Here is an 18,775-nt window from a genome sequence, read left to right as displayed (position 1 = left end):
ATTTGAGCGTGAAAGTGAGGGTCTAAGTTCCAAAGAATTCCTTAATCCCACTTAAAATAGTTAAAAACGACATAGTGTAGGAGTTAAAAGATTGAGAAAAACCAAAATATTTCTGAATTAAAAACTCTGAAGGCCATCTACGGCCGCCTCTTACGGTTCATAGATCACTCTACGGTTGATGGAAGTATCCATAAATGGAAAGATTTCTTGGGTTCTGAGGTCATATCTATAGACCCTTCTACGGTCCGTAGATCACTCTACGGGTCTGTCAAAGTGCCCGTAGAAGCAGAGTTGAACAGAGTTGTTGAGGTTCTGATCTACGGATCAATCTACGACCGGTAAAGGTTTTGACCACCCATAGATATGTTTGTGAAAGCACAGATTGATTTATGATTTCTCTGAACTTTCTCGATCTGATTTGGTCTTAAGAACTTTTGGGGTGTTACAAAAAGGAAAATAATTAGAGATGCCCTTTTAGTATAAAAGTTGAAGTAATTACTTAAAAACACACTTAACTTATATGTATATTGCCAAAATTGGTCAATTTTTTTAAACTTTATCAAATATAATCACTAACCTCTCTTTTCCCGGCACAACCAAAACTCGCTTTTCCTCTCCTAGCATATCTTCATTCTCTTTCTTTTTCATCCTCTTTTCTCTCTAATTCATGTATCCATCTCAAATTCAAGTGGCCTAATATTCGTCACTTTCGGGATACATACGCTTGCCATAATCTCTATTGGAAGACACATTTTCATTGGCAAACAATCACACATCAAGATTTAACAACAACAACAACAACAACAATTTTCATGTCTACCTCAAATTCAATGCCCCCATAATTTGTCGCTCCCCGAAACACTTTATGATTGTGCATATAAGAAATTCCACCATCAGAGATCCACTTCCATCGATAAACGATCAGTTGCCGACTTTCAACAACAACAACAAGTGCAATAAGATTTGAAATTTTTTCTTCGTGACGTAAAACCATATAGTTATCTTAATCAAATCTGATCGAAAAACTCATTTCTTTTCTTCTGAAAATTCATGAAAACAAGATGTATGAAATTAATTTGATGCTTGATGTGCAATTCAGAAACTTGCATGGCTAATATACATATATAAGTTATAAAAAAAATTCATATATCAAATAAAAGATTGTAATATATAAATTTTATCGTAACTAGTTTACGCTAACCAACTACCAAACGACACTCTTAATATTGCATAGTGGGGGGTTAGAGCTTTTCCCACTTTCTTGAAACTTTAATTTGGTTAGGTCGTATGAAATATATTTTAGAAACCTAAAAAAAAAAGCAAATGGGCTTTTTATTAAGGAAATGGCGCCGTCCTCCAATGAGCAATGACCTCAAGTAGGGGTACACCCCCACATGATTCATGACACATTTTTTAGCAAACAACGTTAGATTTAGCAATTATCAAGGAAGCCACCACACGAGCAAACATAATTTCATATTTTTTTCTATAGTAAAAGTATTAATCCCTCATTCTTGATTTTCCCCTTTTTCTCAAATATCAAATCTACAATCTTTTTATTTTTCTTGTAAAAATCGATTCTTGAAAGAAAAAAACAAAAAAAAAAAGACACCCCCTTTTCTTGTTTTTCCCCCTTTCCCCTTTCCCTTTTTGTTGTTTGGTTTGTTTTGGATTGTGGGTGTTTTTCTTCTAGTGTTTGTTGTGGAGAAAGAAAACAAAAAGGGGTCTCAAAGAAATGGCACAAAATGAGCATCAGCAGCAGCAGCAGCAGCAGCAAGGGTTAATAGAGCCTGCTGTTCTTGATGATATTATCAATAGGCTTTTGGAGTTTAGGAATGCAAGAACTGTTAGGCAGGTTCAGATTTCTGAAGCTGAGATCCGTTCCCTTTGTAGTGCTTCAAGGGAAATCTTCCTTCAACAACCTAATCTCCTTGAACTTGAAGCACCCATCAAGATCTGTGGTAAAATCCTTGTTCCCCATCTTTTTGTTGACCACAAATAGCTTGATTTATCATCTTATCATGTTTTTAAGGCATGAAGAATTGATTTTGTTTTTGATATATCTTTTGTTATTATGATTAAACCTGTTATTGTTGGTGGGAGGCAGTGGTGGATCCAGGATTTTACGTCTATGGGTGCTAATGATTTTTACATAAACTTGTATGAGCATAATTGCAAGCTAAAAGTTCATCAAAAGAAAATGGGAGGAGAAGTTGTTTGGATTGGTTCAAGAGAAATAAAAAGGAGAGGCAATATACCTTCACATATGATAGTAATCAAAAAGGGAAACCAGGGAGGAGGGTATTTTTGCTGTTGAGTAGGAGAACTGAAATGAAGGCTCAATGTTTTGAAACTAGTACAAATGATTTTTTCCCTTTCCTTTTCATTTTTCCTAAATAGATTAATGAGAAAGAAAGAGTAAAAAAAAATTAAATGGAGAAGTCAGCAAAGAATGAGTAAACTATAAAACAAGATGGACGAATGTTAGAAAAACAAAATAAGAGAGTGAAGTGAAACATAAGAAAAATAATCAGCTAAGTTTAAAAGAGTGCTTTAACGGAGGTTCGATCTCACATGCCTTCCCAAAATATCACTTAAAAGAGCTTTGCTTTCTGCCTTTAAACCAGAGCACCCATCAGGCTTTTGTTCCATCGGTGCTCGCTGTTGTTTATATAGCAATTTTTTTTAAAACTTAAATATATATAGTTCGAGCAGAACGTGGGTCTGCTCCTGGTGGGAGGTGACAAGTATTTGTGGAATTAGTGGAGGTGTGCGAAAGTTTGGTTCGCCTAGATACCATGACTATCAATATAAAGTTATCATAAAGATGACAACTTTTCTCATAAATTTGGAAATTAATCTGATCCCTGATTTAGGAAGGGATGGTGAGTGAGGTTTTATGAGGTAGGTAAGATGTATATTTGTTTGATCGAATTTGTATAAGCCTCAATCTGTAATTAGTTGCGGTCAACTATATGAATCCTCAGTATTTGTTTCGTGTTGTTTGCTCAGTATTAGATTAATGAGAAAGAAAGAGTGAAAAAAATTAAATGGAGCAGTCAGCAAAAAAAAAAGGAAGAATGTTAGAAAAACAAAACAAAATAAGAGAGTATAACATAAGAAAAATAATCAGCTAAGTTTAAAAGAGTGCGTTCGATCTTACATGCCTTCCCAAATATGACTTAAAAGAGCTTTGATTTCTGCCTCAAAACCAGAGCACCCATTTAGGCTTTTGTTCCATGGGTGCTCACCATTGTTTATATAGCAATTTTGGTATTTTTCTGCTGAAATATTTATTGTTTGAGCAGAATGTGGGTCCGCCCCCGGTGGGAGGCGACAAGTATCTGTGGAATTAGTGGAGATGTGCGGAAGTTCGGTTCGCCCAGATACCTAGGTTATCAATAAAAAGTTGTCATAAAGATGATAACTTTTCTGATAAATTTGGAAATTAATCTGATCCCTAATTAAGGAGGAGATGGGTGGGTGAGGTTTTATGAGGTAGGTAAGATGTATACTTGTTTGGTCGAATTTGTATATGCCTCAATCTGTAATTAGTTGCAGTCAACTATATGAATCCTCAGTATTTGTTTCGCTTGTTTGCTCACGTTTTATTCCGGTACTCATAAAAGACAAAGTAGGGCTTCTTTATATTTTCTACTGATTTGGAAGGAATAGGTTGGTGGGGTTTTATGAGGTAGGTAACATGTATATTTTGTTTCGTTGGATTTGTATATGCCTCAACTATAATTAGTTGCGGTCAGCTATATGAATCCCCAGTATTTGCTTCACGTTGTTTGCACACTATTCATTCCGGTACTCACAAAGACAAATTAGGGCTTCTTTATATTTTCTACCGATTTGGAAGGGATGGTGGGTGAGGTTTTATGAGGTAGGTAATGTGTATATTTTGGTTCGTCGAATTTGTATATGCCTCAGTTTGTAATTAGTTGTGGTCAGCTATATGAATCCTCAGAATTTGTTTCACGTTGTTTGCACACGTTTCATTCTGGTACTCGTAAAAGACAAATTAAGGCTTCTTTATATTTTCCACTTAAATACAGATGTCTAGTTGCTCTAGTTTATCAAATAGTAAAATGTTTTATGCAGCTTTTTAAAGTTTAATTATGCACAACTTGCTCACTCGTCTTATATAGCATGTATGAGGTAGGGTAACATCAGCTTTTTAAAGTTTAATTATGCACAACTTGCTCACTCGTCTTATATAGCATGTATGAGGTAGGGTAACATGTAAAGTTGTTTGTTCTAATATATCCAATAACAACTATGGTTCGATCCCAAATTAGTTGGGGTTAGCTATATGAATCCTCAATATCTATTCTGCTTCATTTGGACCCTTTTGATTCCATGATTGGTCTTTAAAGGCAAATTAGGGCTTCTCAATATTTTCTACTGAAATACAAATCTCTACTTGGTCTAGTTTATCTATGACGTTTTTGGAGCTTCTTTAAACTTGATTGTGAACTTGCCCACTCATTTACATTTCAGTTGATTGCGTTATGTGCATTCGTGGCTTTTGGTTTCATTTTTTTTTCTTAATGTAAAATGTAGAATGTTAATATTAGGATGAGGAGTTCTTTATCAAAAAAATATTAGGGTGAGGAGTTGAATATCATATGTGCTTTGTCTCTGTACCAGCTTGGTACTGCACTTCTATTAATAAAATTTACCATTATTCATTTTAAAAAAAATGATAACCGGTATCGTTCTTTCAATGTTCGGGTTATAAAATCGCTGTACTGGTTATATTTTGGCATTATGGCTACTAAAATTTTTGGAAAGGGAGGAAGGAGGTAATAAATTCTTTCATTGTCATCGTTATTGTCTTGTCTATCTTGAAAACAGTGGAACTTCAATGGTGTACATGATATCTTTATTTTATCTGCCTTATATAGTCATTGCGATGTACTGTGCTTCATTCAAATATTGTATCGTCATGATTATGCTATATCACGAAGTGAGTTTATTTTATGATAGGTTGCTTTCCCCCATTAATAACATTTTGCTTTCATTGTTTTGTATTTTGGTTCTTTTTATTGTTTCTTTCTTAGCCAGTGCATGGGATTATTCATATTAAACAATATTGGACTGATAAATTTGTCTCGTTTCCCCTCTCTTTGTTTTTTTGTCTGGATTCTAGGTGACATTCATGGCCAGTATGGTGATCTTTTGAGGCTTTTTGAATATGGGGGATTTCCTCCTGAGGCTAACTATTTGTTTTTAGGGGACTATGTGGACCGTGGTAAACAGAGTTTGGAAACAATATGCCTTCTGCTTGCATACAAAATTAAATATCCTGAAAACTTCTTTCTCTTGAGAGGAAATCATGAATGTGCTTCTATTAATCGGATTTATGGTTTCTATGATGAATGTAAGCGCCGATTCAACGTGAAGCTATGGAAATGCTTCACAGAATGTTTCAATTGTCTTCCCGTTGCTGCTCTCATAGATGAGAAAATACTGTGCATGCATGGTGGTCTTTCTCCAGATCTAACAAACTTAGATCAGATAAGAAATTTACCTCGTCCAACTGATGTTCCAGATTCTGGGTTGCTGTGTGATTTACTTTGGTCAGATCCTAGCCGGGAAGTTAAAGGTTGGGAATGAATGATAGGGGAGTTTCATATACTTTTGGTCCTGATAAGGTTGCAGAATTCTTGATGCAACACGATATGGACCTTGTTTGTCGTGCCCACCAGGTATTTATACGATTTTTCTTCTTTTTTGTGTTCCCTTTATGGTTTTTATATTGACCAGAATATTCTCAACCTAGGTTGTTGAAGATGGTTATGAATTTTTTGCTGAGAGGCAGCTAGTGACAATATTTTCGGCCCCAAACTACTGTGGTGAATTTGATAATGCTGGGGCAATGATGAGTGTTGATGAAAGTTTAATGTGCTCGTTCCAGATACTGAAGCCAACAGATAGAAAACCTCGGTTTTTATGAGGCAAAAATCGATAGCTTTTATCTATGCGCTCTCAGAGCACCTAAGGTTAGTAGCTTGATACAATCTTATTTCCCTTTATATATGCAACACTTGTGCTGTTTCCATGATAGAATGAGCAGCCTGTCTTAGAAATGTCTCATTTTTGTCATTGGTTAATTTCATGATATTGAAGTGAAAGTGTCTTTGGCTTGTCATTTTCCTAGTCTCAAAATATTTTGCCTGATAAGGTAAGATGTTAAACAGTATCAAACTGATACTGCGAAAGTACTGAGATAATGCTGGCTTGATTACATTAAAAGCCTTAGCAGTCTAGCTTGCATGTGCACCATTTTATTTGAATTCATAACAACGTTTCCATCTTTCCAATAGTTCAAGTAATGCAAACAGCTATATTTCAAACCTGCTCCTTTTTTGCTTTCAGAACACCTCTTATTTCTTTCTTTCCAAATTGTCCAAACTATGCTAAGAGGAATAACTCTCCAGATCTTCTTTAGGGGTGCTTCTGTGAGCTATGAACTTGCCATATAGTCCAATAGATGCCACAGTTAACTATGAACCTGGTCTACACTTGCCAAGTAAATTCACAATGCACAGAAATATGATCCATAGATTCACAAGATTTGTCACACAAGTAGCATCTGCTGCACATTATCCAACCCCTTCTCATCAAGTTTTCTTGAGTTAGACATGCTTCATGAGATAATAGTCAACCAGAATACGGAACTTTTGTTGAGACTTTAGTTGTACATTCTAAGGCCACTTTTGTGATTGCACTGGCTGAATAGCATTGATTTTTTATAGAATGAGCTGACAATAAAAGAACATTTACTAGCTTTCCAGAGTAGGCCGTCTTCTTTTTCTGGCAACAACACTACTGATTGCATCTTCTGAATGAATAAATACAACTTCCTGCATTTTCCTGTCAAAGAGATTCCTTCTGAACTGGATGTCTATATAAGTTAAAATTCTAGCTAAGAGGGCTTCAGGATTATATGCCAGTCTGTACAGATTGGAAAATTGATTTTTCTGCAAACCAAACCCATTGCAATTATCTTCCCAAAGTCTGATTGTGTCATTGCCTACCCTCAAGACGACATACATGTTGAATTCCCCCTAGATCTGTCTCTAAACAGCCACTCCATATGGAGTCTTCACTGCTTTAGGTTCCCATCAACCCTCTCTTCCATAAATCACCTCTACCACTGCTTTCCAGATAACTTTTCCCATCATTTAACCTCCATAGCTATTTACATAGCAAGCTCTGATTGTAACCTCCATCCTTCTGATTTTTGTCTCAATGGACACTTTACTAGATGAAATTTCCTTGTTTCTGGATTACCTTCTCATAGGAAGTGCCTTTGTGTTTTTGTGGATCCTTCTCCACACTAGCTGGTGTAGGGATTAGAGACATTAGATAGGTTGGGATGCCATCAAGAATACTATATAGTAATGTCAAAATATAATCACTTTAAAGGTGTAATTGCTGTACATTAGTTTTTCACGCTCCCATTCTGCCTGGTTTACTTTGGTCATTTAGTCTGTCCCACTAGGGCTGAATAATTTTGTTCAATTTGAAAAGATACAATCTTTAAAGTTGAGCAAACATTTAAAAATATTGCTTTACGTTATTTTGAATTTTGTTTATTGTTCTACCCTTTTCATGTCTTTCAAAAATTATTTTAGCATATAACCAGGCCTAAATACAAAACTGATTCTTACCAATCAAGGCAGGTCCCTTAATATGGCACAGAAGTACTTTTCCATCAAGACCGATAAAAGGTCACTAGATGGTTCACTTCTAGATTGGTTTCCCTTCTCACTTATCCCGAAATTCCCACCTTTTCTCTCCCATGACTCCATAACTAAGCTTCAGGAAAAGAGTATGGTGTTATATGGTTCAGCTACTTCTTATCCTCTTCTCAAGTTCAATATGATCCAAAGAAAAATGGTGGGGTAAATAGTCCTTGGTGCTTGTTCTAAAAGCACACATTATCTTGTGTTTAGATTCTTTGAAGAAAGATTAGCAATGATGTTATTTTGTATTCTGTCCTTCATATGCAATTCGGTCATTGGCTAATTTTAAATATGTTTAAAGCTTTTCTTCCTTATCCTTTTATTCTTTCCCTAAAATTCAACAAAATAAGCAAACTTCTTTTTCTCCTACTTCTCCTATCCCTCTGTTGCTCTCTCTTTCTCCAATCTAATGGAATGTTAGAGCCTCTTTGTTAGTGAAAAGGAACTTCCATGTCCTTTTCCAGTTGCATCTTAATTAGTGAATTTGCTTAGAAACAGAACACTATTTTCCCATGAGGAGCAAGACATTCACTTCCACGTAGCATTGTTGGTCTTATAACTGGGGATGTCTTGTACTTTAATGGCTCAACATTCACTTCCATATAACATTGTTGGTCTTATAACTATTCTATAGAACTTACCTTTCACTTCGCTACACATTGTTCTATCACATAACACTGGTACCACTTCTCAATTTCAACCATTCGATTTTGATTCTCTGTGTAACATCTTTTTATTTTGTTCTCTGGAACTACGAACATAAAATCCTGACACTCTACTCGGGTTGGAAATGATGCACCATGACTAGTTACTGTTGCTAGGATTTTATCCTTCAAAACTCATAACTGTACATCAAAATAAAGTCTCTTGCATAACACTTCGAAATGAAGATATTCTCGGTCCTTGAAATGAGCTAGGTATTGCAAATCTCGGAGTTATTATCAACATATTTGAGGCTTTTAGAAGGCTATGTCAGTTGACGTGGAGAGTAGTGACACCCAAAATGGTTGTCTATGAGATGAATGGTACCGAAACAATCATGGAAGATATACGAAATGCTTGAATAATCGTTAGAAGGTAGCAATGCTTGAGCGGTTGTGAGAAAGAGGAGTGACATTGATGATTAGAGAGGGGGGCGACACCAGACACCAAAAGAAAGAGAACTAGAAAATATTGTTTGAGAGGGCAACCAACTTTGTTCTTGCAAGAGGCATAATGCCACTCACTAGAAGTAGAAACTATCTGAGTTCGACGAAGATTATAGAGATTCTGATACCATATATAAGGAATTAGAAGACAACTTTTTCCTGACTTGATTAACTCACAATGTACAAGATTACCTCCTTATAGAGGAAGTTTTAGGTGATGTATGATATGGTGGGCAATCATTTTGTCTACAAATAAGCTAAGTTAATATTTTATAATCAAATGCAAAATATCCTCAGATATGGTAAAGAGTACTCTATATGATTTTACTTATTCAAGTGTAATGAATCTAGACACGTATTTTGTTATATTGGTGATATGGTAAGAAAATGTACTTTGTGCTTAACTCAATGTCAAGAGGTAGTTCATGAAGTTGGGTTTGTTTAAAGTTCATACAAGTAGACACCAAATAGCAGTTCATGGGACATTCTTACCATCCCTATCCATGGCCAAGGTTGGAACATTTTGTGTGTGGACAACATAACATGACAGTCAACATTAGGTAAACTAAGAAAAGGAATGGTTCTACTCTGTTACCATGTTTAAAAAATGAATATTGGCTAAGCTAGCTCTTGGAGTGTGGATTATCTACAGACCATATAAGGAGACAACTTCTTTTCTCCATCAATATGAGATTTTTTAACACCCTCGCGTGCCTACCATGTTCAAGAATAGTTGCCATAATTGTCTAATAACAGGACAAGGAATGAACAAGTGACTAGGATTTTCCCTAGCAGCTCTGCACAAAAAGCATCTAGAACATTGTTGGAATTCCCTTTGAAGTTTATCCAGTGTGAGGCAAGCCTAATCAGAATGTTATAAGCTGAGTTTACAGAATAAGTTCCTTTTCCAGCTCCCAATCATGCAGTAGCGTTCTAAAAGTAATATTCCATCCGTGTACTCCTTTTGCTGATTCCAGATTAATGTCTGGCATAGTGGCAATGCTAAAGAATTCAGGGAAGAGTTCCTTTAGAGGTCCATGCCCAAGCCAATTATCACACCAAAAACGAACTTTCCTTCATTGCCCACTCTTAAACTAATATTTCCAGCCATCAAAGACCAGAGGGATCTGATTGCTTTCCAGACTCCTACACCATGGGGGCTCACAACCACCTTTGAACATCACTGATCATCTTGACCATACTTGTCATGAATGACATTTCTCCATAAAGCATATGGTTCAAGATTATACCTCCATAACCACTTCATTAGTAAGCTTTGGTTGTCAGTATTTAGGTTCCTGATGCCAAGGCCACCATCTTTTTTGGATTCGATAAGAACATCCCAATTAACCAGGTGGAATGCTCTTTTTTCATTGTTGCCTTGCCATATGAAACTCCTGCTGATCTTGTCAATTCTTTTCCTTACCTTGCTAAGTAAAGGAAAAAGAGACATGACATAAGTAGGAAGGCATCCAAAACACTATTGACTAGTATGACCCTACCCACCTAGAGATAAGTATTATCATCTAAGAGACTTAAGACATATGAGCCGTGTAGGAAAAAATAAACTAAGACCATATAAGAAAACAACACATTCCCTCAACTAATTTAGGAGGAACCTAGGGAGTCCTGAAACATCTAAATACCGAAGGATTTTGTAATAGTTGAAACTTTACACTCACATAAAAGAACAACAAAATGAAACCACAAAGCTGCAACATGGTACTAGCTAAAACATTGGGGAAGTCTTTGTAATTAGTCCCAATTTTCGGTTTGAATGGTCTTCATATTTATTGACCACTGTTGGCATCAAATATGGGGTACTTCTTTATACTGAAATATAATGATTCTCCTTTTCTCTAAATTGGTTGTCTGCAGTTCTATCATCTGTTTAAGCAGTCCCATAATGTTATCATTTTTCAAGTGTTTTGTGAAGTTGACTTCCGAAGGGCAACAAAGGTCGTCTCTTTTTCCTTTTTTCTTTCTTTTGTTCAGATTTCCCCTTTTCGACCTTTGCCTTTTTCTAGTGAAATTGGTGAGCTCAGCCCCGTGAACTAGCAGCATCAAGCAGTTTAACAACGAAGTGAATACTTCTGGTAGGTGGTAGCACCATTACCAGTTATCTGTACTGTGAACCAGTGGGTCGATCTCCAATTTTCGCAAAATTTTGAATTGTCTTATTTAACATTTGATATCGTCTTCTTAACGTTAATGTATTTTGCTTCTGCTGTTCAAGTTATTCCCAATCTGTTAGCTTTCTTTCCTCTTTTTTGATAATCGATAAATCATCAGAAGCCAATGGCGCATGGTTCGAAACTAGGTGGATAATTGACCTGTCCCTCTATCCCTCTCAAACTAAAATACCGGATTCTTCCATCTACTTCAGAGTTTGATCTTGTGATTGTGTGGAACTTGCACATTACACGTTACTCTCTTACCACTAGACCAAAGCCTTTGGGGGCAGTTTATTTGACTGACTTTTTCTTTTAGCAAGGATGCGGATTGTGTTCTATTTGATAAATAAGGATGCAGATGAAGATCTTACTACCAGCAAAAATCTTATGCTTCCATATTTTGCTTCCAACATTTCTTGTTTCTTTATGGGATGAATAGTGGACCTGAAAACATTATGGAATTGACCATAGTACTTGTGCATGTGGTATTTAGGGAAAAGTTATCTGAAAAGCTATGTTTCTGCGACCAGTTATGCTAAAACTTCAGCTTTTGCATCGTTTTGCATTATGCATCTTGAACAGATAGTTTGTTTTTCTTTAGTTAGTCTTTAAAAAGTTTATCTTGTATGCAGAAATTCTTATGGCTGGCAAAGAGCAGTTGAAGATGAAGACAACTTCTGGGATGTACATCGTACGAGTATGTTTTAGAACGGAGAGGAGCTAGTTGTTGGTTAAAAAAGCCTTCTCTTCCAAGCTTAAAAATCGAGGACCTAACTGTAGTTTTGAGGTGGCCTCAAGGCCACATACTCTTTTTCATTTTAAATCTGTCTTTTCATATTTTACTTAATTTCATGCAATTTATGAATTAAAACCGTCTAAATCGGTATGTAAATTGCGGTGCAGATATGTAGATTGTTGATACTAAAAAATTGCTCAGTTGCAGCAACTTCCTGAATTGGATGGTAGTTTCTCTGTGAGTCTTAATGATTTGCTACTGGTTCTTAATGACTATCTGGTGTTGAAGATTATTAGATTCGTTCTGCAGTTGGGGACGTAGTGATTCGGTAAATGTATTTGGTGGGAGGTAGCAGTAGCACATATAGTCGAGGTGTGTATAAGATAGTTTAGACACCACTCATAACAAAAGAGAGATATATAGTATGATTGGGAGCTTTCATCCCATCAAGCTCTTTGGGGTGACCGCAGTTAGGTGTATGAGAAGAAATTATCTAACTCTTTTTGTCTACATGGGGGAGTTGCATTCTTTTCTTTAGCGATTTTCATCCACTTCATTGATAGTTTGGATGTAGCAATATTGTGGTTTTGTTAAATTTTTGAGTAAATATTTCGTTATGATACGTACCTTACTATTTAATGGGATATTGTGCACAAATAATCGATAGCTTGTTCAAAAGACCTTTGTTACCTTTTTCACTCTTGTCATAGCCCTTTTCCTAGCTTTAGAGCCACAAATATGTAACAATATAAATTTCTTCCTTAATCAGATATGTTTGAGTCTTTGAAAAGGGAAAACAAATCTTTAAGAATTGTTGTCCTCATTTCGAATTTAATGGGTGTTTGGATTGACTTAAAAGTTTGTCAAACTTACTTTCAAGTCAGTTTATAACTTCTGAAAGTGTTTGACAAATATATAAAATAACTTAAAATAAGTTAGGAAGTGATTGATAAAGTAAAAAATGACTTAAAATAAGTCAAAAATCAAAAGGTAGGTCTCCTTTTACTTTAGATTTCAGTTTGATTTTTTTATTTTTGACTTAAAAAATACTTTTTTTAAGTCAATCCAAATGGACCGCCCCTATTACACTGTCATACATAGATATACAAGTTTGTGTAAAAGACTAAAATCAATTATATTCTTGTCCAACTCAATAAAATCACCAAATAAGGATGTAATCATAATCTTATCTAGTTTTTTAAGAAACGTTAAATCTAAAATGATGATATATAAATAAAAATCGGAAAGTGCAATTTTACATAGAATACATTTTACTTCCTCATTACCTAGGTATAACCAAACTCTCCCACCCTTTTCTGAGCTGAGGTGATTACTGCCTTATGAGAAAACAAAAATTAGATATTTCACTAGATGCTCCATGACATTGATAATGATACAAAAGAAAAAATAGAGTTGGGATCATATTGATTTTTCTTTTTTTTTTTTAAAGAAGAGAAATAATATATTTATTTGAAAAAAGGTATTTTGACTCAATAAATAATAATAATGATATTTATGGATTAAACTATTGACAGTAATGACATTTTTACATCAAATTATTAACTGAAGATTATTTTATTCAATTTCGCATAGTTCAAAAATATTTTAAACTATTTTTCATATTTAAATAAAGGATATTTTACCGAATTCCACTAGTTTAGGAGATAATTACTTAGATATACGCTAGTTTGCAATATTTCGAATCATAACAGATTCTGGCGCGTCCAAATACGTTCAGATTTAATTGCGTGATTTAAATTATGAAAAAAATACCTAATTTAAATTAGGAAAAAATACCTAATTTAATTGCGTGATTTAAATTAGGAAAAAAATACCTAATTTAGGAGCTAAATTAGGAAATAATTACCTAAAATTTTTAGGAAATAAACTTTGGTGTATAAAATAGGTTATTTTTGGTCTAATTGTTGACATACCCGGCCGGCCCAATATAAATCTCTGTCCGTTCTTCATAAGCTTCACTTTGTTCAACTCCGATCAACAAACGTAGCTTCTTCTTCTTCCTCAAACATGTTTTTCCACATAGTATTGGAGAGAAACATGCAGCTTCATCCTCGTCACTTTGGTCGTGATCTTCGTGAAAAACTTGTTTCAAAACTAATGAAAGATGTAGAAGGAACTTGCAGGTTTCATTCATAAAACCCTAATTTTCGTTTTTTTATTTTCTTTTTCTGGTTGATTTAATGTTGTTAAAATATGGATTTTGGGTTTTTTTTTTTTGCAGTGGTCGACATGGTTTTATAGTGGCGATTACTGGGATTGAAAGTGTTGGAAAAGGATTAATTCGTGATGGAACTGGTTTTGTTACTTTCCCAGTGAAGTATCAATGTGTTGTATTTCGACCCTTCAAAGGTGAGATTTTGGAGGCTGTTGTCACCATGGTTAACAAGGTAAGGTTTTTTCTTTCCCCTTAATTTGCATTACTGTTACCTTCTGTGTGTTCGCTAGATCAAGTAATTACACAGAATTCAACTGAATTTCGCTAATTAAGTAGTTGAATATCTCGAAAATTTGGTATCCAAATCTTTTTACAGTGGTTGGAGGTGGATTAGCAGTAATCTTCTGAAAAAACAAACTTTAAATTTGCCTCCAACGAAAATTTACTTTCTCTTCTTTGTAGGAAATTCGGGTTTTAAAAAAAGAGGTTCTGATAAAAAACAGGTGGTTAATAAACCTGCTAATTCAGCTGAAAATATATGTAAGAAAGGGGAGAATTTAGAGAATAAGAGAGATCGAGAAGGAAAGAAATAGAAAGGAAGATTCAATGGGTTTGAGTAGAGAATGAATTGAATAGTCGAGTCCAACTAGTTTGAGATTGAGATTTAGATTGATTGATAGGCATATAGACTTTTTTTTTTATGATTGATAGGTTGATCTATAGATACTTATACTTTATAATAGAAGTAACCGATGAACTGACACATCAAAAGAGACTTTTCGAAGCGCGGAATCCCAGAATGGAATCATTGCAGAAGAAAGGTTGATCTAAGAGAACACGTGGTTTCTAGGAAAATAAGAACTGCATTGCCTACCAAACATAGTATTTTCAAGCCATAGAACTGGTCTTTTTTTTTAGGATACCATTACCAGTATCTATTTGTAAAATCCACAAAGAATCTGCTGCAACTGGTTCACTGTCTTGGTTACAATGCCAATATAATAGGCGTGGCTGGTGGGCTTGATTTCAAGAATAATGTGGCCAAAACTTGCTTCGCGATAGCTGAGTAGCTCGGCTGTGGTTCTGAAAGAACTGCAGAAACAAAACCAGACAAACTGCCATCTGAAACTAATTTGGGTACTTCATGATTGTGGAATATTGCATATGGAACTTCTGCGTGGAAAGTTTTTTTCATTGCATTAATGTTAGTCTTGTTAAAACCTCTAATTTGGTTTAAAGGATAAAATTAATTACTACAAGTTAGGAATGAAGTGGGCCTGAATGTAGAGGAATGGATATAGAAGATTCATAAATATATAGTCTGATTCCTTGGGGTTGAGTTGTAGTTGATTGATTGGTTAATGTTAGTTAGCTCTTCTCCATCTACCCTACCTAAAGATATTTATCCGTGTGGAATATTGCAGATGGGATTTTTTGCTGAAGCAGGGCCTGTGCAGATTTTTGTCTCAAATCATGTGAGTTTGTTCTCCATTTTTTAATATTTAATCCAGCATGTGTTATTCCCATACATGCTCGACATTTTCTTAGTGTGGCATATTACAAGCTCATTCTGCTATATGTATGATTGCATGGGTCAATTTGAAATATGGAAATTTAATATGATAATGAAATGTACTGATTAGAAATATATTAATGAAATGTCTTTTGCATGCATTTTCTATTGTAAAAGCATGAATATCAACGTTTTTTTAGAAAGGTAGTTATTGATTCTTCAAAGGTATTTTTGTTCAATCTTCATACATGTCTCTACATTTTCTTTTTGTGTTTATTTTCCCTTGATTTTGGAAACCCCTTTGATGATGCAAACCCTTAATGGATTGGTTGGAACTGGAGGCTCCCATCACTACAACAAACCTTGATATATCAAACTTATTCTGTTTTCTAATGTGTTAATTCCAATAAAAGAATGAAGAAGGAATCTAGAATTCGAAGAAGGGTAGTCTCTCATATGATATTACCTTTAGCTTAATTTGAATATCTAGTTTAAGATTATCTATGTAACTGCTAAGTAGTCTATAGTGTTTTTGTGTGTGTGTGTATATATAGATATATACTAACACATATACATTTCTCGTGTTTATTCTCAGTTACATCATTTGTACTTGCTACATAAGTACTCTGCCAAATCTAAATAGTCCTTGATAGTTATTCTTAGGATCAAATTTTTCATGGGACTCATGTTAGACCCTTTTATAATTAATCTGTATTGAGTTTGTCACCTTAAGTGAATTTCATTGGTGCCTAGATTATTTAGGTGGTGTACGCATGTCACTAGTGGTGGTGGGAATTCCGGCGGAGGTAAAAGGATGTGGCCTAGTGGTTAACTAAGTGGATACAGACCTTTGAAACAAGAGTTCAAATCCACACAGACAAAAAATCTGCAAAAAACAATTGAATGATTTCTTCTTATCTGCCTATGCCTTAGTGGGAAGAGTTACCCTATAACTCTGCTGGTGGGAGGTAGAAGGTACCTGGTGGAATAGTGGGGGTGAGCATAGGCTGGTCTACACACCATTGTCATCAAGAAAAAAGGTGGTGGGAAAACCCTTCGGGGTGGCCCAGTGGTTTGGGCTTGGGATTTCCATGTTGGAGGTCTCAAGGTCGAAACCCCTTGCCAGCGAAAGCAAGGGGTTTGCCTTCTGTGTCGAGCTCGTCGCACCGGGCTTGCCTAATGTGGGTTACTTCTCCTATGTGGTTTGTGAGTTATTGCATAGGAGCGGGGGTTTTACCCTGTGCGCACCCAAAGGGTAGCGGCTGCGGGTTTCCCTTGTCATAAAAAAAAAAAGGGTGGTGGGAAAATGTGAGCATATAGTGGGGATATTTATAGTCGTAGAATACATTCGTGCTACATACTGAGTTTACAAACCACAAAGAGAAGGAAGTAGATCTCATGCAGTCAAGTGTGGCTTGATACTATTGTATAGTAGATGACAGAATTGAGGATGCCAGCTTTCTAACCAATTTTAATCCAATCTGTCTCATTTGTTTATTTCTTTTTGCCAGATAAGAAAATCAGCTTATTGGCACAATGGAGAAATCCGTGTGCCAGATAAAAACTATACAACATGAACAACTGCTATGCAAAAAGATAGTTTCACCCTTTCTATACTTTTGCATTTACTTCTTGGATAACTTGCCCATCTATCTTAGATATCACCCAATTCATGCCTAGCAGATTGATAGCATCAGATCTTTATTCTGCTGCTAGATTGCCATCAAGTGCGAGGTGGTCTACCACCTCCAATGCTTCCTAGCAAAATAAAGCCGCCAGTTGATATAGATCTTTGTGAAGATTGAAAAGGCCCATTTGATCCTTTAAGCGGCATAGTGGCACCCTTGCCTAGTGCCATTTTGATCCATTTCTCATCATAGAAGGCGCCGGCGCGCCACAAGGCAAACTCATCTGTATTTGAATTTGAGGAGAAATTCTTCTCCACTGTTAAAGGAGTTCTATTACGCTGTTCTCCAAAATTGTAGGTCCACTAGATTGGCTTAGTATCCATTCATCAAAGATGCTTTTGTGACCCAAATAGCATTCTAATGGAACTCTCTCCCTCCAACTATAAGTGGATTGAGGTAAAGGACTTAACAAAGAAGTTGACAAAGGAAGTATTGTTTAGTTTGCAATATCACTTTGGTAACTTTGGATATATCATTAAAATGTGCTTTGTCTACTAGTTTAAAATTTTAGATGAGGTGGTCACATAATTTAATAAGGTATCAAGCCAAGCCTCATCCTTGTCTTGGAAACTCTTGGGTTCCCTGACCAAAATATCCAAATAAAAAGCTTAAGAACTCCCAGACTGTGCTATCAAGCACTCCATTTGATGCATATAAAAATTTCTTATTTCTTCTTACAAGACATAAAGCCTCTATGCATGCAAAAGCTTATATAGGCCTTTTTCTCACATCTGTTTATGTTTGACCCTTGGATTTCCAACAGTTGATACCTGATGACATGGAGTTTCAGTCGGGGGATGTGCCAAATTATACAACTTCAGATGGTTCGGTATGCCATTTGTTTGCTTTCCTTACTTTTATCTCTTCTTTTGAAAAAAATTCAGCTTGTAGATGTGATTCAGTTTCATTTATTCATCTTTTGTAGGTTAAAATTCAGAAGGAAAGTGAAGTTAGATTGAAGATTATTGGAACACGTGTTGATGCCACAGAAATTGTATGTCAGCAACTCTCCTTTTTATTTTGTGAATTTTCCTAAAAACTTTGAGTTGATGTGCTTAAATTTTGATAACATTTTCTCACTATGTACAAACTACAAAATGTGCCCACATTAGGTAACGAGAGCCAATTTCTCCCTTTGATTTCAATAAATAGATGTTTCAGTCATTTGCATCCTCCTTTCTAGTAAGTTGTCTTTGTGAAGATCTGTGGGCGGGTTGAGCTCAATTTGGGCAGGTCAAAAGCTACTTGGGCTGGGCCGAAATGTTGGTCATAACCCAACCCATCCAATTCTTACTAAGTTTTAATATAGAGTCGGGAGCCTAAAGGGCAACATTTTGTTGCAAAAATGCCAAAAGGGCAACTGAAAAATGGAACAAACCAAAAGGGCAAAGGCGCAAGGCCCCCCACGCCGCCTTGCTCCTTGTCCCGTTAATGCTGTCTAACAGAGGTTAAGGGTAAGGCGCACGATTAAGAAAGGTAGGAAGAGAAATAGACCATAGGTACTGCAACCTTTTAATCAAGGATATACAAGCACAGTCCCAAAGAGAGTTTCAAGCAAAACTAAGAACTCCAAGATTTTT

The 18,775-nt window shown here is 35.6% G+C and overlaps 2 protein-coding genes across 2 annotated transcripts; both read left to right on the top strand.

The window, feature by feature from the left end:
- Positions 1–1,338: 1,338 nt before the first annotated feature.
- Positions 1,339–12,090, top strand: LOC125835051 (serine/threonine-protein phosphatase PP1 isozyme 1-like). Its single transcript, XM_049514195.1, is given in 5 exon segments — positions 1,339–1,961; positions 5,159–5,620; positions 5,623–5,717; positions 5,792–6,011; positions 11,715–12,090. Coding segments are annotated over 4 exon segments (957 nt in total). The 5' UTR covers positions 1,339–1,735; the 3' UTR covers positions 5,966–6,011; positions 11,715–12,090.
- Positions 12,091–13,758: 1,668 nt separating this feature from the next.
- Positions 13,759–18,231, top strand: LOC125835058 (DNA-directed RNA polymerase II subunit RPB7). Its single transcript, XM_049514199.1, has 5 exons — positions 13,759–13,962; positions 14,061–14,226; positions 15,419–15,469; positions 17,959–18,024; positions 18,121–18,231. The coding sequence occupies exons 1-5, from the start codon at positions 13,847–13,849 to the stop codon at positions 18,229–18,231; spliced, it is 510 nt and encodes a 169-aa protein (XP_049370156.1). The 5' UTR covers positions 13,759–13,846.
- The last annotated feature ends 544 nt before the right edge of the window (positions 18,232–18,775 follow it).

Source organism: Solanum verrucosum, unplaced genomic scaffold (assembly GCF_900185275.1).
Source record: "Solanum verrucosum unplaced genomic scaffold, falcon-dt-bn FXZP01000220.1, whole genome shotgun sequence".
NCBI lineage: Eukaryota > Viridiplantae > Streptophyta > Magnoliopsida > Solanales > Solanaceae > Solanum > Solanum verrucosum.
The sequence above is the reverse complement of the archived record's forward strand: the minus strand, read 5'-3'. Positions and strand labels throughout refer to the sequence as shown.

Coding starts and splice junctions, on each gene's coding strand:
- LOC125835058 (XM_049514199.1), top strand. CDS start 13,847: ATGTTTTTCCACATAGTATTGGAGAGAAACATGCAGCTTCATCCTCGT. Junction 13,963..14,060: donor GATGTAGAAGGAACTTGCAG/GTTTCATTCATA, acceptor TTTTTTTTGCAG/TGGTCGACATGGTTTTATAG. Junction 14,227..15,418: donor TTGTCACCATGGTTAACAAG/GTAAGGTTTTTT, acceptor GGAATATTGCAG/ATGGGATTTTTTGCTGAAGC.